Genomic DNA, 25,856 nt, shown 5'->3' with positions numbered 1-25,856 from the left:
CCGGTGTGAATACAGTATAGGGGTACTATTACAGTGACAAGTAAAGAAGTATCGGTAAATAGGTTGGGATGATTCAGACGAAATGTTAGGGTGTGATCATGCGTCAGGGTTGCCCTAGTCGCAACTCCCCTAGCACTATCCTTGGCATCTTTATATTTTGCACAGTACAGGAATAAATGAATCTGTATCTATATCTGTTTTGCTACAAAGGTCAAGTCAAAAGAGGTCACTGATCAGCAAAGTTTGCCCTAAATACATGAGTTATTTCACATTGAATTGAAAGTACGAGACAGATTAAATATCTTAAAGAGTGGTTCATGGGGCACAGTAAGAATGAGAAAAAACTGAGGTCTAACAGAGGAATAAGAGGATGGTGAATGTCCAACTGTCAAATAATGGTGATAAAGAAAATTCTTAAGTAGAGGAAAAGTCTAGTGTTCGAAGGATTAGGCTAAGAACCATGGAAGCAACAGTTTAATTCTGTTTTTTCCAATGATGCTCCTTGTGACCTTGGGGCAAGTCATTACATCCTCCACTGGCTTCGTAACAATTTAGACTATAGCACAAAAATAAGTTACAGAACCTAACAGTTAACTCTTACAGCTCACGTTTGGAAAAATGATTAAAACTAAAATTTTGAGGAAAACGTTTTGATTGTATTCTTAAACTTACCCTCAATTGTCTGGAATGTATCCTGGGCTCTGCCTAAAGGGGTCCTTAATTTAGACAGGACAGTGAACTGAGCTGCTTCCCAAACAGCCCACTGCCAAAGCACAGCCTCTGTCTTCAACAGATTGCGTGGAATTGGTGACTGGTCACGTTTGTCCAGTCTCTGGCAGCTGTAGAACAATCTCTCCAGCCAGTTATCTTTCCTAGTGGAAAAAGAATAAATTTATTAAAATAAAAAAAAGGGAGAGCATATAGTTGTCTGTATTATGACATCAGGCAAAGTCTTGTTTTATTAATAAAGTTCCCATGGAAAAAATCTTCTATCCTAAACCACCTCCCTTGATTGAAATGGAAACTTTGTAAACAGTACATCATTTTTAACCATGCTTTGCCCCTGTAAGTTAGGTATGTCACTTTCTTTGCAAAAATGTTAGTGAATCTGTATTTTATCTAAGGCATTTTGCTAACTGTAATTTAATTTTGAACTCCTATGGACTGTTTCCCATATGCTCTGCAGCTGCAAGGATGGGGAGTAAAGAATCTCCCACAACACCAAAAGTCTATAGGGAGCTTTCCTTTTAAAACTAGATTACAGGTCTACAAGTACTGCAATCTCTCCATGGAGCATGAAGACTGGATTTTGTGGTTTTGAATTCTTTTCAAATGAGCTTTACTCACCTTCATTCTACCTCCCACCTAATCAAATTACTCTTCATAACTGCCATCTCTAGCCAAAGGAAAGCATTTCCTTTTAACAGCAAAGTGCTAACCTGTAACTGGTATTCTCTATATGGAGCACGATTGTATCAGGCACACAAGTGGTGAATCATATGGCACCATGACAGAACAGCACAGTGACAAGGCGACACATACTTTTACAGAATCCACACACAGGTGCACTCGGGGTGGAGTATGGGTGGTCTCAATTTATGTGCGTTTCTAAAATGAATGTGTATTTTACATACAGACATTTAACATAGTAACATAGTAAATGACGACAGATAAGACCTGAACGGTCCATCCAGTCTGCCCAAGATAAACTCATTTTACATGGTATGTGATACTTTATTTATACAGTTTGATTTGTCCTTGCCATTCTCAGGGCACAGATCGTAGAATTCTGCTGCACATCTTATATTCCGCCTGAACCGATATACTCTTATCACCCCTCTTCTCAGGTCACTTCACTGGCTTCCAATCAGATACCGCATACAGTTCAAGCTTCTCCTTCTTACCTACAAATGCACTCAGTCTGCAGCCCCTCATTACCTCTCTACCCTCATTTCCCCTTACGTTCCCGCCCATAACCTCCGCTCACAGGACAAATCCCTCCTCTCAGTACCCTTCTCCACCACTGCCAACTCCAGGCTCCACTCATTCTGCCTCGCCTCACCCTATGCTTGGAATAAACTTCTTGAGCCCTTACGCCAAGCCCCCTCCCTACCCATCTTCAAATCCTTGCTCAAAGCCCACCTCTTCAATGTTGCTTTCGGCACCTAATCTTTATACTTTTCAGGAAATCCCCCAGGTACTAAACAAATGTTTAGATAGTTTTATAATTATCTATATTCAGTTACCTGTTATTGCTTGCTGAGTTTACCTTTTTCTGTTCATTGTTCACGTTCTGTGACAATAAACCTTATTTAGGTTATTGACTCTGCTGTCCTGGACTGACTAATAATCCCGATTCGTGTTTTAGGCTCTGTGGGTGCTTTCTGGTAGCTGTAGGATCCCTGGAGTGTGGCCCCAGTGTTCTAAAAATCACTGGGGAATAACCTGAGTGGGAGATTAGCCCAAAGGCAAGCAACACCCAGTCAGTGGGTGGATGGTGCTAGTATAGAGCATGAGCCCAAGTGCAGGCGAGGCTGGGCAGTGCTGGGTAGATCCTTCAGGTGGCCACAGGGTAACCCCAGGCAGGTGCTAGGCGTTTCGGGACAAGAATAAACTGATTTAAAAAAGCCCAAACTGATAATATTGTTAACACAAGGTATAGAGAAGCTATGTAACAGACCAAACGTCAAAAAGAGGAGCTGTTAGACCAGACAGAAAAAAGCTAACGTGCCAACACAGGACATGTAATTAATAGATGTAAAAATATGTAACACATACATTGGTTGTCTAAAACCAAACAGCAGCACTCCCACACCAGAAAGAGCCTTAAGCTTTCTGAATCAAATTCCAATACAGCTTCCATGAGAAAACAAATATTTGGCTACACAAAAGGTATGTAATGCTAACAGTTACTAATGGCCATAATACTAACAGAGAAGTAATAAATAAAAACCTGCCTAAAAAAAAAAAAAAAAAATAATAAAAAAAAAAAAAAATATATATATATATATATATATATATATATATATATATATATATATATATATATATATATATAAACTAAATAATTATTAATGAATTGTGTCACTGTGACCCAGTGGTTAAAGAAGTAAATTAAAAATAATGTATATAAAACTAGGGTTATAGTAAAAACAGATATTAATCCTTTAACAGAAGTCTTCTAAAAACACATTTCTTCAGCTTGGCCTTTCTGAATACAAAGAACTCTATTTGAGCTTTATCCATTCCTTTTTCTTAATTTCATTTAGTCCTCTTTCCTTCTTTCCCATCTAGTCCTGCCAAATTATGCTCTCACCTACCCACCCTTATTTGTATGCCCTTGATAGTCTAAACCCCTCGTTACTTACTACACATGTATTAATTTGCTTCTTGAAGTTATTGTAATTTGTGTTATATTCTGTACATTGTTATGTTTTATTCACTTTATTGTTTGTAAGCCACATTGAACTTGAGTCTATTTCGGGCTAATGTGGGGTATAAATGCCAAATAATAGTATTAACAACAACAACAACAACAACAGTATGAAGGTTCTCAGTGGACTTGTGTCCCTGGGAATCTTTTACAGTCAAAATGAAAATGAGATTGCCCTGCCATGGAGACACACTCTACAAAGAGTTCACCTTGCCAGGAAGGTATACCCTTACTTTTCTGAATCTAGACCTTTCTTATACTGCCCAAGAGGAATTTCATGGCTTGTCCTTTGGCAACCTTTGTGATCTACCCTCTAAGCTCTCCAAGGTATTTCACTATATTCTCCGAGTTATCTCCAAACAGCTTCCCCCCAGAAGGGGAGCTTGCTAAGGTAAGTCTTCAAGGGAGTATCTGCTGACCAATTATGTAGCCACAGCAGCTTTAATGGACACTGCTGTGCCCTGAGATCATATATGGTATCTGCCATGTACACTATGTTGAATGGGGAGTGCTACCTCTTTAGGGTCCTCATTTTGCAAGCACACCCTAGACAGACACTACACACTGTTTAAGAAAGCCTTTGAGGTCTTCTAGCCATAACGACCCCAACTAAGGATCCTGTTAAGTCTTTCAGTGCCATAACAACTTTCACTATCATGGTCGTCTTCTTGGTGACCTGTCATCACAGCATCCAGCTCTGGCAAATCTCAACTTCTTCTTTTCTTCGGAAGTATTGGCTACAGCTTACCCAGAGTTTTTCCAACTTGAAGCTCAGACTGCAGTATCCCACTTTGCTAAGGACTTGAATAGCCCGATATGCCAGGAAGGCTTTGGTGGGCTTATGGATACCCTGTATAATAGGGTCATTTGACGATCTAGATTTTGTTTTTCAAATGACACAAAGCAGTGAAGTGTTTGTGTGTGTGTGGGGGGGGGGGGGGGGGGGGGGGGGGAGGAGGGGGGAATCAGAATCCTCTGAAATATCCCCTCTCAGCTCCGCTGATTAAAAATTAAGGAAAAGGAATTTTTAAATAGGAGCCAAAGCCTATTAGATAGGCACCCGCTGCTCAACTTGAAATAATTTCTCCAACTGGCCCAGGAGCTGTACTCTGATCAGTCCAGAAGCTATATGGTCTATCTGTCACTATCTGCAGGAGACATAGAAAAAGTGAAGGCCTATGGCTGCACAGTGCCCATATAGGGCAGAGTGTTTATGTACAGTGTTACATTTATCTACTAGGGCTACAGAAATGATATGTAGTAATAGCAGCAGACTTTAGCCTGTCTCCCTCTCATGTCTGAAAGGCATAGCCCATAGATTCTGGACTAGTTTGGTAAGAATGCTAAGGAAAAATAAAACATAAAATCAACTCCATAATAAAATAAGAGCAATCCACTTTTTGATGCACACAGTAGATGTAAATTTGCCTATAACTCCTCTAAAAAACAAACATGCAAACAAGGGCTCACAGATACAAGTATATTTTGTTGGCCATCTGATCTTCTGAGCAGTTTGCTACTTGTAACAATTTCATATTAGCTGAAAGAAAGCCCGTCCATATAATAACGATCTATAGTTAAAGGGTGAAGGATAGGGAAAATCTTACCCAGTCCTGTGAGAACTCCCATATAGGATATAGCTGATGACATCTGAAAAATCCTGGGGATGGAATGTGTTACTTGGAGCTTTGCTCATGTGGCCTCTTATAGCTGAAGAGATTTCTTGGATTTCTGTATGGTTGATATTGCTAAAGACCATAAAAATATATATAGAGAAAGCTGCATTAACTCCAATTCAATTAAGACATTCTCCCTTAACCCTGTGTGCTATGTAACCAAAATCAAATCTTCTATTCTTAAGCATTTGGTTATATCACATTATAGTATCAAGGTGAAATTTAGTTAAATCTGCTAAATTTTCCTGTCCTTAACAAGCAGATATTATACCTTCTTGCCAGCAGATGGAGGTAGAGAAACTGAACTTTCCCAGCAACATCACCAGTATTAACCTGCCAGTGTTCAGTGAAAAGCTCCATTAGATGGCAGGTTGTTCAGGCTGCTCCTCCTGGTCCCTCATCTAGCTTCTAGCAGTGCACAGCTTGGTTAAGTCAAACGGTTGGCTCCCAGATCCATGGAATGGACCTGGTAGAGAATGGAGCACTGCTCCTCTGCTCCCAGTCATTAGGTGAGACATACTACTTGGCCCAGTTGGGTCCTGCCATAGATGTGTCTAACTCACTCTCCCCTTCAGCACCCCTGCAACTCCAGGCAAACAAAACTGGACCGGTTTTGCCTGGTTTAGCTTTACTCCCTGGCACAGGGAATACATCTAACTTAAAAAAAAAAAAAAAGAGAACAAAGCGCACACTGCGGACCTGAATGGGGGGGGGGGGGGGGGAAGAGAGATGAGACCTCCAGGGTACCAAGCCACCGTCTGCTCAGAAGACCTCTGCACTGACCATGTGGCTGGGCTTGTGGGCAGGTTGACACTGCACAGCCAATGCCAGTTCCTTGCGGTTTTCCTCCTTCCCTTGAAAAGGATTTAAATAGGTGGATAGGAAATTGCTTCTTCACCTTAAAACAGGAAAATCGGAGCAGCTAAACCGAAGCATCAGTCTTTCCCTGATACCTCAGCCCACACATCTAAGGTAATTTTCAGGTTGCTTTTCTGGATGCAGGCATCAGAGGGGATCACTTAGAGCAGTTTGTTTCCCCCCACTCTTCAGCTGGTTTCTTCCTCTTCAGGCACGCAGGAGCTAGGTGGTACCCAGCCAAAAGCAGGCTGGAGAAGTTCTCCAGATTGAGCTGTGGCCTGTGCAGTGTATGAGGAGTAAGACCTGGTGCATTTTCAGCCTTTTTGTTTATATTTAAAAAGGAAAGCACGCTGAGTTCTCTCTCTCATAGAAAAATGGGAAAGTTCATGAAAACTACATCTACCCTGAAGTATGATCAAGCTATGCTTTGGAAGGAAGATGTTATCCTAAAAGTATGTTAAAATTGTCTTATTGGGGTGCCAAATATAACAATTGTGATCTGTTACTTGGTAATTTAAAATAATAGGACTATGGTGTGCAGACTACAAAAGCGAATACTTTCATACTGAGATTTACGACAGATGGGGAAGTGGTGGCTAGAATTATTAGAAGAAATTGGGACATTATGCGCACACACATTCCATATCTTTCATGATCAAACACTGCGGGTGGCCTTCTCACTGGGTAAGAATTTGAAGGAGTTATTGAGTTCAGCTATGCTACCCAGACTAGCAAATACAAAGTGATTTCACTGGACACTGCAGATGTGGGCAACATAAGTCCTGCGCTATGTCAGAGGTATTTATTTCTTTTATCAATCCAGTTGACAACAAATTGTACAGGTTGCATTGTTCTACTACCTGCAAATCTGACCATGTGATTTATATTTTAAGATGTAGTTGTAACAAATTATATGTTATAAAAACAAGCAGACCTATTCACATTAGACTAAACAAACATTGGTTTGCGGTGATGAGATCTAGAAGTGGGACCTGCCCTTAGTGGCACACTGTATAGCAGCACTGCAGGATTTTGACAAATTTACTGGTTTTGCTATTGACCAGGTGCTGCCGGGTCCACATGGGGAAGACCGAGAGAAACAGTTCATAGAGAGTGTTGGTTTCACCACTTAAGCTCTTTGGAACCAGCAGGTCTTATCAATGAAATTGAATGGTCTGCCATTTGTGAGCAGGGAAAGTCTGTGTAACGTGTTTAATGTCAATTAGGGCTTGTAGTTTTTCTAGTTTTCAGTGGCACCGTTTTTTGCTCTCTGTAATCACAGCGGGAAGAAAGAATATGTCAAATGTTTCTGAATAGTAAGTTGAGGAATTTTATATTGGCTTTGTATCACTGTCACGAGTGGGATTTTAATTTTGTTTTGTGTTTAACGGATGTCAGCGTACTACGATTCCTTGATGAAGCTAAGTGAAACGTGTCCATGTCAGGATCCTACAGATAAGTGCTGGTTGTCCCTGCTTTCTGTTTCTGTGTAACTATAATATGTGACTTTTTTGATGCTGCTTTTAACTCCTAACCCTTATTCACTTGTTCAGAACCCTTATTTTATCATTCTCACTTTAATATTCCCTTCTCTCTTGTTTGTCCTGTTTGTCCTAATTAGATTGTAAACTCTGTCGAGCAGGGACTCTTTATGTTCAAGTGTACAGCGTTGCGTACATCTAGTAGCGCTATAGAAATGATAAATAGTAGTAGATTCTTAAATTACAAAATGAAAAATACTGTATGTTTAGGTTTTTCTGACCAGTAACTGTATGCAGCCCATTTGAGGCAGTCAATTTCATTGTGTTTATATGAATGACTGCATGGGCATCTGAGGTCTTTTCTGCCCTATTTTCTGATTTTTGATTCATGGGAGAATGAGTGTGTGCAGTCAATACATTGAATAACCGATTAGAAGTGAGCATCAGTTTTCACAGTGGTTTTGCTTACACATCTTTCTGTGGAACATTTCCCAGTTTTTGTGATATAAAGACATATTAAGCCACTTTTGATGGCTCTCATACACATTTTTGTTGAGGCATTATTGTGGTGGTGATTTTGGAACCTACTAAAGGTCTATCGAATTTCCTAATGTTTGGTGTTAAGGACTTGAGTCTAACACATAATTAGTCATTGTTAAACAGGGAACTTTTCAGAAGTACACTGGCCAAGTTGTAATTTTAATGTGGAAAATTGCTAGTTTTCGCAATTAAATTTAACATAAAATAAAAGTTGCAACTGTTTAATCTGTGAATTAATCAGTCACCAGAGCACCTATATTTGACACAAAGTCTATCTTTATCAAACAGCAGAGCACTTCTCTTTATAAAGCCAAAACTTCAAACAGCCTCTTGATTCAAAAGCTATGTCACACATTATGTCACACAACACTTCCATATTAGCTTTAACAGATTACACGTAACCTGTATGCAATTTCGAAAGAGCGCCTCTCCCATTTAGCAAGCTATTTTGTAATATAAAGATAACGCTCAGCTAACTAAGAAACCTGGACGGTAAAAGATCCAGAAGTGCTTTATAGTGAGACATTCTGGGTGTCACAATATTTTATACTAGTGGAATCATGCCAGTTTCCTCAACAATGAAACGGGCCCTAGGAAGGCTGTCATGTAAGCTTTTTTTTCTCTCTCTCCCCTCCCATCCATGTCCATCAATTTTCCTCTGCCCTGCCCTCCCCTTCCCTCCCTCGATGTCCCGCGATTCTCTCCTCCCCTCGATTTGTACCTGAACATTCTCTGGCTGGCTGGCACTGGCTTCCGTTCATAACATCCCTCCTGACGTCAGCTCGCCTCCAGAGTTCCCTTCCCTCTCACTGTTCCACCCTCCGACGTCATTACGTCTTAACGCGAGGGCGGTACAGTGAGGGGGAATGGAACGCCGGAGGCTGGCTGACGACAGGAGATGTTACGAACCCAGGCAGCCAGACATGGAACGTTGGAGGTGCAAATTATTATCTAGGATGTGTTTACTACCTTAAATTGTTAAGCTACAAGTCAAAAAGATTCATACCTCAGCACAATATCAAGGGGAACAGATTTCAGAAGTTTGCCAAAGGCTTGTCGGATACGTGTTCCAGTATGAACTAGCTGAACACGGCACACATCTACACATCTGCATTAAAAAAAGCAACAGGTCAAAGCAGCAAATCTTGAGCTTTTATTAGTTTAATAATTTATTTTAAAATGATCTGTACCTTTGTAGAAGATCAACTGGCAAAGATGATGACAGAATATGTAAACCACTGCATGACTGGAGACAAACAGTCGTTTCTTCAAGAAGAGCTGGTAGGATAACATAAAAAGTTGTAGTTAAAAAAAAAAAAAAAAAATACTACTACTATTTAACACTTCTACAGCGCTACAAGGCATAAAATACATGGAAGACTAGTTAAGTATACCATATATTTTTAAATGAATCTATTAATAGCAAGATTGCTACAACCCTTCTGCAGCACTTGTTATTCTGCTCCTGAAGTGACTTGCAAATTCAAAAAGAGACTGCTTCACAGTTAGTGTCTTATAAAATTCTTCAGACTTGTACATTTTCAACATTCTATGTAAAAATTAGAATCCAAATTGCATTAAAGTAGGATTCTGTTTCACTTAATCTACACAAATCTATACTTTCAAAGAGAAAGAACAATTATAGAAATAATCAAAAATTAAGACGACCTAAATGTTTTGATTGCATATATTTCCATCATTCATGGTGTATTGTAAGCCACATTGAGCCTGCAAAGAGGTGGGAAAATGTGGGATACAAATGCAATAAATAAATAAAAATAAGTCTTCACAGCCTTTGTCATAGTAAACTTAAATTAGCTCCAGTTTCAAAAAACTGCCTTAACATGGGCTACAATAACTTAAACCCAATCTGCACCACCAACTTCTACACTGCCTCCAATCCTGTCAGATGGCTGATCTGTCAATGTTATCATCTGGAGCCTGGAATGTGAGCACATCATTAAAGACAGACATTCAGAGCTTTGAATTTTTTTTTTTTTTTTGTTACATTTGTACCCCGCGCTTTCCCACTCATGGCAGGCTCAATGCGGCTTACATGGGGCAATGGAGGGTTAAGTGACTTGCCCAGAGTCACAAGGAGCTGCCTGTGCCGGGAATCGAACTCACTTCCTCAGTTCGAACTCACTTCCTCAGTTGTCGTCAGTGGAACAGACCATGAGCAGCACTAAGGAATTCTGCCTCAACTTTCTGCTTAGGGGCAGCACAAGAATGCCTCCTAGAAACATAGAGACATGACGGCAGATAAAGGCCATATGACCCATCCAGTCTGTCCATCCTCTGTAACCCCTAATTCTTCCTGTTCCTAAGCGATCCCACGTTTATCCTATGCCTTTTTAAATTCTGGAAAGCAAATGAAAATGGTCTTTCATAAATCTAGAAAGGCAGTATAAAAACAGGATGATATAAATTTGTTCTTTACATTAGTTTTGAACTAGAGTCACAGAATAGAGTAACAGGGACTTTTAAGCACATGTTCAGACAATCTGTTTTTCAGCAAACTAAGAGTCAGTGAGTTTTATTTGTGGTAATTAAGAGTTTTAATGGTGTGTATTCTCAAATCAGGAGCAACAAGGCTATAGATCTAGATAGCACAGAATAGAACAACAACAACAAAATAAAAACAACCCAAAAACAGTTCTTAAGAGTACTGATGAGAATATAATCAAACCAGCCGGTCAACGTTTACATGGAAGTGCATCTATTCTGACTAGCGCAGTTTTATATCCTTTTTTTTCTTCATGTTTCTAGAATAAATCTTGAAGAAAATAAAGGAATACAGGCAACAATCCTGGATCTCAAGACAAAAGTTATCTTTAAGAATCTATACCTGGAGTAGGCAACCTTGGTCCCTAATGAATATGCATGAGATCCAATTGCATGCAACTCGAAACCCACGCAAACAACACAACTAAGAAGATGTTCCACTGCATGTGGAAATTGAAAAGGATAAGACCATTCTTCCCAAGATTCATCTTTCGCAACCTAGTGCAATCCCTCGTCCTCAGCCATCTGGTTTACTGCAACTCACTATACTGAGGAAACTTCAAACAGCCCAGAACACAGCAGCCAGACTCATCTTCGGAAAACCAAAATATGAAAGGGCAACACCACTACGAGAGAAACTACACTGGCTTCCACTTAAGGAACGCGTCACTTTTAAGGTATGCACATTAGTCCACAAGATCATTCACGGTGAAGCCCCAGCCTACATGTCCGAGTTGATAGACCTACCACCCAGAAATGCTAAAAGATCATCCCGAACATACCTCAACCTCCACTTCCCTAATTGCAAGGGCATGAAATACAAGACGCTACACGCGTCAACCTTTTCTCACATGAGCACGCAGCTTTGGAATACACTGCCGCGCAACTTAAGAACGATTTACGAACAAGCTTCCTTCCGCAAATTATTGAAGACCCATCTGTTTGAAACAATTTACGGAAAAGAGCCAAAACACATAGCGTCCACACTCACTGTTCATCAATGCATCATACATCCACTTCTGACCCTCATCGCCCGTAATTCCACATCACTCATACACTTACTCACAGAAATATGTACACCATATGTCTTTGTGTCTTAATACTGCCCTTTAAGCTTCCCATTGTCTCCTTCCAATGTTTCTATGTTGATGTCCCATTGTTATATTCCTAACAATACTTCGATGGTCTCACATAACTTGTACAATGTAACCCATAACCAAGTTGTAACAAATGTATTTCCATTATTCATATCTTATTGTAAGCCACATTGAGCCCGCAAAGAGGTGGGAAAATGTGGGATACAAATGCAATAAATAAATAAATAAACAAATAAATAAATAAATAAATCTCAGGTATATTGGGGAAATCCTGAAAACCCGACTGGTTGTAGTCCTTGAGGACCAAGGTTGCCCACTCCCCACTCATTTAGTCTGATGTCGCCAGCAAAAAAAAAAAAGATCCTGCTGCAGTCTTAGATGCACACCAACATTAAATACATCCAATGCTTAATATTAGACCTCCACTGGAGTCAGGACATCATCCCTCAACTCCTGAAACAATAGGCTGCAGTGGCTCCTGGGTTAAAAAAAACAAAAAAAACTTCCTTACCATGGTCTAACAACTTAATAGTACTACTTCAAAATTATAAAATCTCGCTAAAGGTAAAATACTGATTTAGCATGCTTTTGTCATGAAAACTAGAAAGAAATGTAAATGGCTTTTATCCTAATTTAGAGAAGCAACATGTTTGACACAATCAAGTTTCATGATCTGTACTATTTAGTTCCAGTTATTAGCTTTAACAAACAGAACAGGGGACTTCTGCTTCTACATTCACAACTATTTAACATGTGTTCACAGCTTTAAGCAATGTCAATGCCATAACTACATTAATCCTCCAACTGCTCTTCAGAAACAGGCACAAGGATAAAAAATGTAACAAAAACATCCTCGCTTACCATTTGCTAGAAGTCCTTTGCAAAAATTATGGAAGGATGGAAGAGAGAATAAAGGTGCATAGGTTTCTGATTTTTTCATGAGGACAGCAATCTCCAAAGCCCAGGTCATCAACAGCTTCCTAAAAATATATAATTGTCAATCTATAAAGACATCAAGAATTCTAAATTTTTGAAGCCTATAAAAAAACCCCAAAACTAATAAATCCCATGTATTAAGATTACAGATCACATTTACTGAACTGTTACACATTTTCTCACAAACTATGAAATTCTGTTTAGCATGACGTGAAACAAGTTTGCCCACAAATTAAAGTGAAAAAATTATTTCTTGTGATTTAAGATATCCAACATTCAAGATGTGGCCTAATGGTTAGTGTAGAGGGATGTGGACCTGGGGAACTGGGTTTGATTTCCGCTGCTGCCTCATAGCCGGCAGTGGGTTGAGATCCTGGGGAACCAGGTTCAATTCCCTCTACAGCTCCACTTGACCCTGGGCAAGTCATGTGACCCTCTGTTATCCCAGATACAACAGTAATACAATATTCTACTTAGATTGTGAGCCCTCTAGGGACAGACCCAGTACCTGTAAAATGAAAACTGTAAACCGCTTAGGTCTAAGCGGTATATAATTAAAATTAATGAATGTACACATGCTGTGGGGGTCAAACAATCTGAATAAAAAGCAAATACCTGTAATAGGAGTTCTCTGTGTACAATTTGATAAATCAGTCAGCCATTTGCTGTGACAACATCAGAAGGCACCATGAATAGATTAGCTCTCCTTGAGCTCAGAAGAGCTTTGAATAGGCTTTTCTGAGCAAGTGCTGGCTAGCCTTCTTACCACCATGAAAGGTGGTCAGATGAAGAGGTTGCCACTCCTTTTTTTTAAACTATGCATGCCTTTATTTATTGGGGAGTTACTTGCATCCCTTCAAAGCTACAGAGGTGGTGGTGGGGGGATACAGTGAGATGACTGTCTAAACATTCCCTGGGCATAAGGAAGAAGTGTTGGTATCTTATGTATTTCAAAGTTGTGTACAGTGACGAGCTGTGTGGCTAAAGAGATTAAATCAAGCCTTCATTTACTGGCTTCTTAGGATCACTTGAGAGGAAAGGGCATTGCTCAGAACTCTGAGTGATCACTGTTCCCAGTCCAATGTGTACAAAAAGAGTAAGAGAACTCTGTCTCATCACCAGTACCTTGAATGTGAGAGGTACATGGGACTAATGAGCGACTAGACCAAAGGAGTTCCCCCCTCCCCATAAAAAAAAAAAAAAAAAAAAAGAGGGCTTGGAACAGGGGTCTCTTAAACCAGTCCTCAGGACACACCAAGCCAGTCTGGTTTTCAAGATATCCACAATAAGCATGACACAAATTTGAATGCACTGTTTTCATTGTATGTGGGTACCCTGAAAACCTGACTGAACGAATGGTTCTAGAGACGACCTCTTCTTCAACTGGGCCATTCAAGAATTCCTGTTGTGTATCACTAAATTATGGCATCTCCATCCCCTCCAGGTATTCACCAATCCTTAACAGTATAGCATCTCATAGTAATACCAGAATGTCAAAGCAACTTGCTTCAGCCTATTAGGAACCTGCCTTCTGATTCTCTCAAGGACGCCATGTCACTATTTCTCCCAATACAATTTTCCCCGGCTCATTACCAAATTTGTACAATTTATGCTTATAAAAAGAGCATGGACCTCTTGGTCCTCTGCTGCAGCAATATGCTCATCTCCACTTGACTGGCCAGCAGGTTTATCCTTGCCTGTGCTGAGGAATGGCTTGTCAATTGTCTTTTTGTACCCACCTCTCAAGCTTTGCCACTTGCTTATCAATCTCTAGTGTCTAATCACAAAAGCCATAATTTCCCCTCACATCACAACTTTTGGCTGTCTACTAGTACAGAACAAGGGATCCCTTATGTGCTGGCACTGCATTTCTAAATTCCTCCCTCTTTGATGCAGATTATCAATGAAACTTCCGGTCTCCACAAAACAGTAAAAAAAAACAAAAACGCCAGACTAGCAGCCCTGTCTCTCCCACTCCAACTCAGTCAGTGTACCTGGCATCCTGATTGAGATTATCCTTCTTAAGCAATGTCCCCAGAAGGTTTAGAATGATTGAAAAGTGTTTCTTGGTAGCTGTAGTCACAGTACTAATCACAGCGCCATCAAACAAGGAAGGCGATGAGGAACTGAGACTGCTAGATATGAAATGATCATGCCTAGGGAGAAAGAAAAATATTTATCATAAAATACCACACACACATATCAAATTCAGATTTTAGTAACAGTATAAAGATATACAGAAGGGGTTAAATAAGGATTCCTCCAAGTGGCTAATTCACATTCTTAGCAGCTCTGGTTACCTGACCACTGGGAACTGCATTTATTTACCTATTGTCAAGGAGCAGCAAACAAAAACACAAACCATTAATCTTATACTAAAAAGGTTTCCTGTATCATAAAGCTAGCTACATAACAGTACCAAAGGGCAATTCCCATAAACTTATTTACTACTTAAATTTGATAATCATATTTTTATTGAAGACTAAGCGGTTTATTAAAAATATAAGCATTCTATATAAATAATTCTCACCTCCAACGTTCAGAACCTCACTGTGTGGCAGGGAAACACTGAAGCCCTGTAATCCTCTAGGCTGTCAGCACCACTCACTCATAGACCCGCCCTCAGCCACGCCCCATCCACACATAATTCACAACCCCAACATTCTAAATGCAAATTTGTAGTTGCAAGATCCCATGTGTATGCCCCGCCCTCATGTCACGTGATGACATGGAGGGCGGGGCTATGACACTCAGCCAATTGCCAGTTCCACCGCCTTCCGACGCTACCCCCCACCCCAAGAAACAGCGGACTACGCAGGGCCTCCACCTCCCCTGACGCACAGCGACAAACAACGAGCTACGCAGGGGGAGGAGTGCCGTCCGAACACCTGAGCCGCCGGGAACCCGAAGCTGCCGCCCGCAAAAACAAAACTACCCGCCTGCACCCTCCCGACGCTGCCGCAGGTAAACCTTGCTAGCGCCCGTTTCATGGCTCACAGAAACGGGCCTTTTTTACTAGTAATATAATAAATACCAAAACTTGTAAAATCCATAAGTAAGAGATTCTAAGATCAAAGGTGAAACAAATTGGTAGACCTATTAAAGGTCTCAAAACAAAAGTAAAGTACAACTAGACATGAAGAACAAAAAGCCTACCTTACTAGTTCATTCTTCAAATTGATGAGAGAAGTGTGTTTTGATCTAACTGCTATCTTCTATTCTCAGCAGAGCCGCTGGAACAGCTGCAGGTTTAAATGCAAGAACAGGTACCTCCTGTACTCCTGTTTAAACCTGTGACAGTGCCGGCTCTCGTGTATGGAGGAGAGCACAGTTGTTCTTGCCACTGTTTAAAGGGTAGATGTGGACTGGGAGGGGGAAGGCACCACAAAGCAAAAGTTGGCTCAGGACATGACAACCCCTTGATCCTGCCCCCAGAATGAATAATGCTCTAACACGTAGGGTGGACCCTCAAATAAACAGAGCTGAAACATGATGAAGGCAATGACTGAGTCTAAGTAACACTGCTCTGGTTCTCCCTGTTTTCAAGATTCAAGAACTTTGGTTTATGATGCTCATGTTCACTGAACCAAAAAAGAATCTGCAGAAGAATCTTTACATCTATCAGTTTGTATGCATCATACCTGGTACAATGTGAATACAGTGTGTAGAGTACAGTGTACTGGACGGCAGGATAGTGAACTGCTATGTCACTATGTACAACCATCAGATTCTTGCTAAGTAATGCAAACACAGTAGGAGAGAGCGCCCACATCTAAGGAAAAAAGAAAACAGATCCGTGTTTGCAGTACTGCCATCTACAAAGTAATATGAAAGCATATCCTGTGAAAAACTGCACCTATCCAAGAAAGTGGGGGGGGGGGGGGGGGGGGGGGGGAAGAGCTGCATTTTTGCTTTGGATCGTTTGAAAAAAGGTTTACGAAGTTGCTAGAAGTCTGCTTAGATTGCTGATTGTTTAAAAAAAATTAGAGATAATTTGCAGAAGAAGTATCTTATTCTGGTGCCTGTCTCAATATAAATTTAGAATGAGAATGCATCACTTGTATCATTTATATTGTTGGTTATATTTTTGCATTATGTATTTTTATATACTCTTAAGAATTATATTCTACACTGCTTAGGGCTCTTGGCAGCAGGCAAGCATTTAAAATAAATCTGTTCTTTCCACATTCTTGTGTGCCAGGATTTAGAAACTTCAGTTTTCTAAAATGTATAATACGCCCGATAATTCAGCATCAAAGTATTTAAAATACAGACATGCAGTGCAACTCATCTGACCAATCTGCTTAGCACTGAGAAAATGACCCACATTACAAAAACTATACATCCTTTTTCTACTGCGTTTAGTGACTTATACCAGTATTTCCCAACCTCCTCTCCCCATGAAGATATACCTAGCCATTCATGTTTTCAGGATTACCACAATGAATATGAGTGGAAAATTTGGACTTGCCTAATAACCCTCTCCCCATGAAGGCATACCTAGCCATTCATGTTTTCAGAATTACCACAATGAATACGAGTGGAAAATTTGGTCTTGCCTAATAACCAGTGGTGTGCTGGAGCAGGCTCTCACAGGCTCGCAAGAGCCGGCTGTTAAGTTTTTAAGAATTTTGGGAGCCGGTTGTTAAAGTAGGACCCTCCATAGCTACTTTAACAACTGGCTCCCAAAATGTGGGCTTGGGCCCCTGCTGAATTTTCTTTTACTTTGCTGGTGGGGATGCTGAGCCCTGCCAGCCAAGTAAATAGACTGCTGCTGCTCCCCACTCCTTGTTTCCAGCTCTGAGCAGCAGGCTGGGATTTCTCCAGCATGTGTGAGAAGTTTCAGCATGCTGCTCAGAGCAAGACGTTGGGAGTGGTGGCAGTCCATTTATTGGTTGCCAGCAAAGGTATGCCTAGCGTGCCCACACGAAGGGAGGGAGGAGAGGCAGGCAAATGTTGCTCCCCCCCTCCTCCACCCGGCCACCCCTGGCCCAACTACAGAGCAGGCTACGTCCGGAGAAAGAGCCTGTTAAAAATTTACCAGCACACCCCTGCTAATAACCCTCTCCCCATGAAGGCATACCTAGCCATTCATGTTTTCAGGATTACCACAATGAATATGAGTGGAAAATTTGGTCTTGCCTAATAATTTGCTTCAGTCCAACTAGACCAGTCCAGAACATAAGGGTTATATGCCCGACTGCCAGCAAATGGAGACTGATCAAAAACCTGTCAAGCCTACCCTATATTAAAAGACCGTGCAGGAACAGTTCTCTAGTATTTCAGTATCAAAGTTAACCAGGGCTGTACATCAATTACAATTTTTAATTGCACGACTAATCGCATAAAGCGCCCCGCTCACAGTTCCCTCGTGTACAATGCAATATGTACATGGCAGATTTGGTAAATTCTCAAAACTGACATATTTCAATTGCTAAACTAAAAAATTCTTACCTTTGTTGTTTGACTATCTTTCTAATCATCTTGTTCTGCTTCCCTGTGTTCCCAGCACAGTCTGTGCTCTGAACTCCTGCTGTTTATTCACTATATATATTTTTTTTCTCTGCCTTCACTCCCTGCCCTATATTCATCTTTCACATTCAACTTTCTTCCATTTTTCTTCCTCCTCAAATCTAGTTTCCATCTCCTCCATCTCTCTTCCCTTCTCCTCTCTGGGCACCATCTCCTCCATCTCTTCCCGTCAATGGGCAACATCTGACTTAAGAGGAAATGCTTTGGTCAGAGTCTAGCCCCCCCCCCCCCCCCAATGCTGTAGCAACTTTTTCTCTCCTACACTCCCCCCCTCCCGGCAGCCTTTTCCCTTCTGTCGCCCCCGTGTTCGCCGGCATTTTACTCCCTTTCCCCTGGCGACCCTTCGAACTTGCCTGTACAGACAGCAGTGCTAAGCACATGCTGCTTCTCCCTAGCTGAAGCCCTCCCTCTCCAGCTTCCTGCCCATAGGAAAGACAGTTTGTAAGAGAAGGCAAGACACTAGAGAGGGATGGCCCCTTCTAGAGAGAAGCAATGTGTGTCAACTGTATAGACAAGTTCAGAGGGCCACCAGGAGGAGGGTGAATGCGATTATGTGTTAAAATTAACACAAGTAAAAAGTTTAAATTTAATTCATTACATTTGATATATCGCGAATCGCCATATGGTAGCTAGGTGGTTAATTTAAAAAAAAAAAAAAAAAAAAAAAAACTCATGGATCCAAGATGGCTGCCTGACCTGACCTGCTGGAGCTTCTCTCCTCATGGTTCCATTTCTTGGAATGTCCAAGCAGCAGGGGAAGGCTGCTGCTCGCTCCTCACAGCAGCAAGTATTCCTCCCCCCCCCCCCCCCCCCCCCATACTTGGAGCGATAAAATTTCTTTTGAAGTTCGAGTATCAGACGATGACCAAGAACGTCAAAAGCCTGCAGTGGAGCAATCAGTGGAGGATCGCGTTCCTCCCTGAAGCCGGATGTCACCCTCAGTCCAGATGTGAGAGCCTCCCTTCTCAGCCACCACTTGGGGTCTCACTGGACCAGTAGAAGCAGGCACCTAGCATCACTGAGAACATGGGCACTGCTTCATGTGAGGAGACTGTTCAGAGACTTGGAGCTGCTCATGTTTGGCTTGGCTCATCTGTTTGGGGAAGTGCAGCAGCCTGGGGTGTCGCGTCAAGAGTAGACTGGATGAGCACTCTTTCGCCTCCGATGCTTTAGAACTGAAAATGGACATTCCTTGATTTTTTTTTTTTTAACCGGTTACCTCCCTGAAATCCACTTGGAACTAATATGGAAAACATTAGCGGATCTGAGAATAATGATAATATTTCAGAACACTTCTATTCAGTGTTAAAATATTGGAATAGATGGATAAAGAATTACACAAAGGGATGTCGCTACTAGATTGGATAATGCAGACAGAAACTGAGATTAAGAGTTTGAAGGCAACTCAGGCTGCCTTTATAAGCAGATTATTTCTAAGGAGGAAAAATAAAGCTTTGGAAAATTTTGCATGTAATGACCATTTGCATTTTGTTAATTTTCGCTGTACAACACTGATGGTTCCTAAAGATATGTTGAAAAAAATATCTGCAAGAAGTGCTGCAAGTGGCAGAGGACAAGATTCCACCATTTACTCAGGTCTATTATTTACCCTTACCTAAGACCTCTGAAAAGCAAGCAGGAAGTCCACAAGATATGGATGCTCCTCTGGATGTCTCAGCTATTTTGGACACATTAGAAGTTAAGCCTTTGATTAGTTCTACCCTTATTACTACTCTTTATCGCCAGACAAACAAGTTGTTACATTTATTTTTTTTAGACATAAGGAGGAACATTTTCTTGGAATGAAGGTGAATGTGTTTCCTTATGTGTCTGGGAACACCCAGAGATGTAGGGAGCAAATTCTTTTGTTAAAACCAGCTGTGATTCAATTGGGAGAGACTTACTTTCTTAAATATTTCTATAAGTATATTGTCCATTTTCAGAGTTGCAAGCATGTATTTTTTGAGCCTGCTCAACTTACTGCTCTGTTGACTACTAAGCAGATCGCTGTGTTCGCCTGACTGGAAGGATTTGTTATATTATCTAGAATGAAGAGTGAAGTCTGAGATTAGTTAGGTCGTTCCTGTCTTTTCATTCTCTGATTGTTCTAAAAATCCTCCTTTTCAAGTCTTGGATCTCCCATTATTGAGGACTTGAGTAATGATATACTCTATTTTTTTGTAAACTTTTTTTTTTTAAATTTAGTGGATGTGCTACTTTTCTGTACAAGACAATATGCTTATTTGAAATTCATAAATTAAAACCAACAAAACTCATAAAAGAAGGAGGCGGCAGATAAAAGCAAGATCAGAAATAAAATAAGAGGAAGAAAGGAGAAAAAAAAAGAATAGTCATGCAAGTAGTGGCAAGTTAACAGGGAAATGCCCGATTTAAAAAGCTTCTCAAATCCTGGCTTTTCAAAGGCAGAGTAAGAAGGTTCTGATTTAATGTAGTGAGGCAGTGGGTTCCAATATTTGGGACCAGCATATGCAAAAGCAGTAGCACAAGTACTATCAAACCACATAATACTAGAGGATGGAAGGTGGAGCAGATGCTGTGTACGTCTAGTAGCGCTATAGAAATAAGTAGTAGTAGTAAATTGCTGGGAGGATCGAATGGAATGTGGAGAGTAAGAAATAATCAATGGCTGCTAGCAGAAGACCCTTATAGACCAGTAAGAGCAATTTATAACGAATACGACAGCGCATTAATCACATTAATAGCTAGCCCTAAAGCTAACCCAATAAATCTTCTTCTCTGCATAGATAGAAGAATCCTGGAACCCCTCACTGAGAACCTCCATACTTGAAGATCAAAGGAACCCTGGTTTCTCTCCTTATACAGAAATTATGTCTTACCTGATAATTTGCTTTCCTTTAGTCCTACCAAGATCTGCCCCTTTAAGGGCCATGTGCAGTTCCAGAATGCTCAGTATTTTGAATAGCCAAGAAAGGATAGAAAAATAAGATTGAAAAATACTGAGCATTCTGGAGCTGCATATAGTTCTTAAAAGGGACAGATCATGCCGAACTACTTTCTTTTTCTGTCTCCATCTGCTGGTCGATGGACACAACTATTCCCACAGGTCTGGACTGGTCTGGTCTGAATGCTAAGGAAAGTATCCTTAGAGCACACTGAAGAGAGAGGAGCCTTGCTTCAACCATCAGAAGACAGGGTAGGCATCTGGATAGTCTGGATGGACTCAAGGAAAATAAAAATGGTCAGAAGACCAAATTTTCCCTTCCTTTTGGTCCCACCAAACCAGTCCAAAATGTGTGAGATGTAGCAAAGCACTTCTCAAACTGAACAGGAAGAAGACATCCCTGCCAAGACAGCTCTTGCCCCAAGGGTCGCATTCTACCTGGCTTGAATATCTCCACCTGCAAATGCTTCTAAAATGGAATGGTAGATGAAAAGGAGGAGAAATCTGCACACACTTGATCTCCAACATATACAAAATTCTCACGCATATTCATCATAGTAACCCTGAAAAACTGACTGGATAGGTATAACTCTGGAAGGATGGCAAACAGTTACTAGTAGTATGAGCTTTGTTCCAATAAGTACAAATAACCCCATCAGGGCATATAAAGATTAGTACATAACTTAATACTTACCCCTATCAATGAGTTTTTAGCATTTCCAATTGTTGTCAGAACACTAAGGTCAAATATCACAATAAATTTTGCATTATCCACACTAAACACATGAGTCTTGAACACATCGTGCTGGATTTCAGAACAGGCTTCAGGAAGTTGCAGGTAGTGCAGAAGACTGTTTAATGCACAAGTCATTTCTCCCAGAATCAGCTTGTAAGCAGTCTCCAGTACAGGAATATTCTTAAGGCTCAGTACTGCTTGATAAACCCCATGAGACGCTGAAACCACCTGAACAAGAGAGGGAAAAAATTACTGACGGTTTAATTCCATGAACACAAACTAAATTAGATGTTCTTGTGGTAAAACAGGGGACTTGTGTCTATTTATTATGACGTTGAATGACATATTTTTTCCCCTCAGTGCTTTTCCCTTAATTGGCCAGCAGGTGGTGCCTGTCCTGTGCTTTTAAGCTGCAGCTGTTTTCCTTACAGCTCATCTTCAACAGGAAGAGTGGAAAGCCTCTGAAGTGCCATTGGCCAAATACCCTCAGTGTTAATGCTCTGGGCCTGATTGGCCCTGAAGTGCAAGATACAGCTAGAATGTGCTGGAATCCCCAGTCTCCAAGTGGGAGTGTGGGGAGTGGAGATCTCTGCATTAAGACCCTGTTCAAATCCTGTGCACAGTTATTTTTCCTGAACTCTTCAGGTACTACTTAAGTAGCAAGAAAGTGTTTAGTTAGTTTTAATGTTGATTCCTGTTATTTTTAACCGTTATAATGTTAATTCCTGTTATTTTTACCCGTTACTGTTTGCTGTTTACACCTTTTCACTGTTCTACCTTTTGATGATAATAAACTTATTAGTTTATTAGCTCTGTTGTCCTGGACCGACTCCTGGTAGTTTGTGTTCTTGGTCTGTGGGTGTTTTCTAAAATGTGGGATCCCTGGGATTGTAGCTCCAGTGTCCTAGAAACCACTGGGGAAGATAACTTGCAGGTGGGAGATTCGCCCAGAGGCAAGTGTGACCCAGTGTGGTGGGTGGAGGGTGCCAGTATAGGAGTGCATACACGGTGTGGGTGGGCCCAAGAAATGCTGGGTTCTACCCTTTAGGAAGCCGTGGGATTAGCCCTATGTGGATGTTAGGCATTTCATAACAGTCCTAAAGCTTATTAGTTCAAGATTTCTCTTGTACAATTCTTGGGAATTTTCCATCCCAGAAGTTGCAAAATAAATAAGCAAGCTTTGGATAAAGCTTTCCCAGTGGATTCAGTTCCAGGACTGCTTTCATAGCTCCAATAGATGACCTGAGATTAAGAATGAACAAAAGTAAGTCCTTCCTGCTAATCCTACTGGACCTTATGGCTCTCTTGATACTGTCACCCATGAGGTCTTGCTATCTAGACTAGTCGAGACTAGAAGGATGGCATCATGGTTTAAATCATGCAGTTTGCAAAGGAAGGACCTCCTGCACTGGGCACTGAAAATTTTTGGAATGTTGAGTTTTAACTCTCAACACTAGCCTGCGTTGTAGGATTTATTGTAAGCATTGCAGGCTTGTGTTTTTAGCTGCTACATTGAAAAGTATAAATCCTTAATTAATATTAGGCTCTTCAAAATAGATCAAGAGCTATTTTTCACACTTCAGCGGCGTCCATAAGCGCCACATCTCTTTCAATCCACTAATGGTCTTTATAAAGACCAGCTACGCTCATATTTTAAAGATACATCAACGAAAACATCTGTGATTGTTGAATATTCTCATTAAGACTCCTGAAGCAGGCACGAATGTGACGAAACATGGTACCACGTCGAGTCATCAACAAATAAAAACATTTTTTAACTACATATTGAGAGTCCTTGGTCTATTTTGAAGAGCCTGATCCTGTCCCACTTTTTGTCTGATTGTCTCTTTCACGTGGGACTTTGGTGTTCTTTCCACAATCGTGGTTCCCATCCAAACTAGAGGCATCTCATCACAAAATCACAACAAACCATGGATGGAAAGTTACAAAGACCATCAAAAGTGCAAGAAACATGACCTATGATTGACAGACACCACAATCATGACTTCAGAGTTGTCATCACAAAACAAATCTGGGCACAGACTGATGGATCTGACCTCCCTATTATCTATGAAGTAGAAGGTGCTGTTTGACCAACTGCCATTATTAATTGCAAAGATAATTAGCAAAATCTACCTTTCTGGTTAGAAATTTCTCCTGAATGCCCCAGAGAATGTAGCTTCAGAAATTCTGTACAAAAATTAACTAATATCTTATTTTATATACTGTAGTCATACTAGTTTTGTCATTATCCTGCTAGACCAGTCCAAATGCTTAGGTTTTTCCACTCTGCCAGTAGATGAAAACAGAACCACAACTTTCCAGTGACATCATCACTTCAATAAAAGGTACTTGCTAGTAATCCATCTCCAGCAGATGGTGGCACTTGCTGGTCTGGTATAGCAGGCGTAACAAGGCTCCCTGGGCTCCAATTTCAGATTTCAAGGTTGAGCATGATCCAATCCAACTTGCACGGCAACAATCTGCAGACTATTCCTCATGGTGGGGCAGAGTTCTCTAGCTCCTAGGGCAGCAGTCTGAGAACTGCCTCTTCTGGTTCAGCATATTCCCCCTTCCCTCTAGGCCTCCAATACAGCTCCAAGGTCTTCTGCTATTGGTGTGTCCCTGGTTGAGAAGTGGTGGTAATCTGTGCTGGTTAAGTGTGTCTTCCACACAGGATACCTTTGCCCCAGCTACTATTCAACTAGGACAGTTTTTCCGAATTACAGTCCCAGTCATGTTTACATCAGGTGACTGGAGTAGCCAATAAGATAGTTTAGTGCTTCATCATCTAAATATGGATAATTATTGAGAGCTAGAAACCTTAGCTTTCTTAAATTTTCCAAAAACCTGGCTTTCTGTCTCCCTTAAAACTATGAAAGAAATTTCCTGAGACTTAAAACTTCCTAAAAGGTACGTCTATTGGTATTTTCAAGGCATGTTTACCTGCAAAAACTCTTGTGAGGAACATGACAGAGAATGGGCCAGATGTTAGCAATAACTGACTCAATAGATGTTTCTTTAAAACCTTCCCATTACTATTCCTGATAGAGCCACTCTGCTGGTCACATTCATTACTAAATCAAAGATTAATGTGCTGAAATATAGTTTTCAAAAGAGGGATTTGCCATTTTGTGGGCAAAAACTAATGTATATAGAACTACTAAAGGATAGTGTTTCTGCAGCTACTGGATTTTGGCTTGGGAGCCTCTTGTTTTCTAAAATGTATGTCTGTGCACTTTCTGGGAGCTAGAAATTTTTTTTTTTTTTTTTTTTGGGGGGGGGGGGGGGGGGGGGGCATTTTTGAACTGTAAAACTTCCAAGGACAAGAATGTTTAATTGTTTATGGTGTGCTTGGAGGATGATCATGAGTTAAGTATAGTCTGAGATGTAATCCTCTTTTCCTGCTTTGTTCTTAAGTTTTTGATTCTCTCTCTCTAAGATGTGGGCTGTATAAGACTTGTTTACAATAGATGGACCCATACAATTGCTGCTTTTTTCTGGACTGATATTTTCTTTTATGTACATATTACCTTTAAGATTAATAAAAATGCATCGTTACAAAAAATAAAGTTTGTAGAATATATCAACCAACATTCAGAAATACAAACCAAGCCCCATATACTAACCCCCCCCCCCCCCCCCCCATCCCGCCTACATTTACAATGCAACATAAGGTGTCCACTGTGTGTTCTTCAGTGGACCCCCCTCCCCATTAATTTAAGATTTTTATAATTCTAAATGTGATTTCTTGTGAATGAAGAGGTGGAAGCAAAATGAGTAGGACTCCGAAAAGGCATGTGAAAAGTACTACTAATTTCTATAGCGCTACTAAACGAATAGTAACCTTCAATAAGATGCAGCCAAGTCATCGTAAGGGCAAGATTTTCTAGAAGACAGCTTTACTACAATATAAATCCTGACCTGTTTTACTCCTGTTATGAGAAAAGTCATGTTTGCCTTAACAAAAAACAACATGTTCAGTTTTTGGCTTAAGTCAGGAGTGGGCAACCTCGGTCCTCAAGGGCTGCAACCCAGTCGGGTTTTCAGGATTTCCCCAATGAATACACACAAGCTTCATGTGCATGCACTGCCTCCATTGCATACAAACAGATCTCATGAATATTCATTAGGGAAAT

The 25,856-nt window shown here is 40.7% G+C and overlaps 1 protein-coding gene across 4 annotated transcripts in view; it reads right to left on the bottom strand.

Moving 5' to 3' along the window:
• The window catches only part of SMG1 (SMG1 nonsense mediated mRNA decay associated PI3K related kinase), a 191,035-nt gene that overhangs the window by 122,808 nt on the left and 42,371 nt on the right, over window positions 1-25,856 (bottom strand). For all 4 annotated transcript variants that reach the window (XM_030212828.1, XM_030212829.1, XM_030212830.1 and 1 more), the window contains 8 exons: window positions 21,676-21,945; window positions 16,168-16,298; window positions 14,521-14,682; window positions 12,452-12,570; window positions 9,179-9,266; window positions 8,995-9,096; window positions 5,041-5,181; window positions 673-872 (listed from right to left, as the gene is read on the bottom strand). In XM_030212828.1, the coding sequence (XP_030068688.1) occupies window positions 673-872; window positions 5,041-5,181; window positions 8,995-9,096; window positions 9,179-9,266; window positions 12,452-12,570; window positions 14,521-14,682; window positions 16,168-16,298; window positions 21,676-21,945 (1,213 nt within the window). The remainder of the gene's footprint in view (window positions 1-672; window positions 873-5,040; window positions 5,182-8,994; window positions 9,097-9,178; window positions 9,267-12,451; window positions 12,571-14,520; window positions 14,683-16,167; window positions 16,299-21,675; window positions 21,946-25,856) is intronic.

This window comes from Microcaecilia unicolor, chromosome 8, assembly GCF_901765095.1.
Source record: "Microcaecilia unicolor chromosome 8, aMicUni1.1, whole genome shotgun sequence".
Taxonomy (NCBI): domain Eukaryota; kingdom Metazoa; phylum Chordata; class Amphibia; order Gymnophiona; family Siphonopidae; genus Microcaecilia; species Microcaecilia unicolor.
This window is presented reverse-complemented; position numbering and strand designations above follow the sequence as displayed.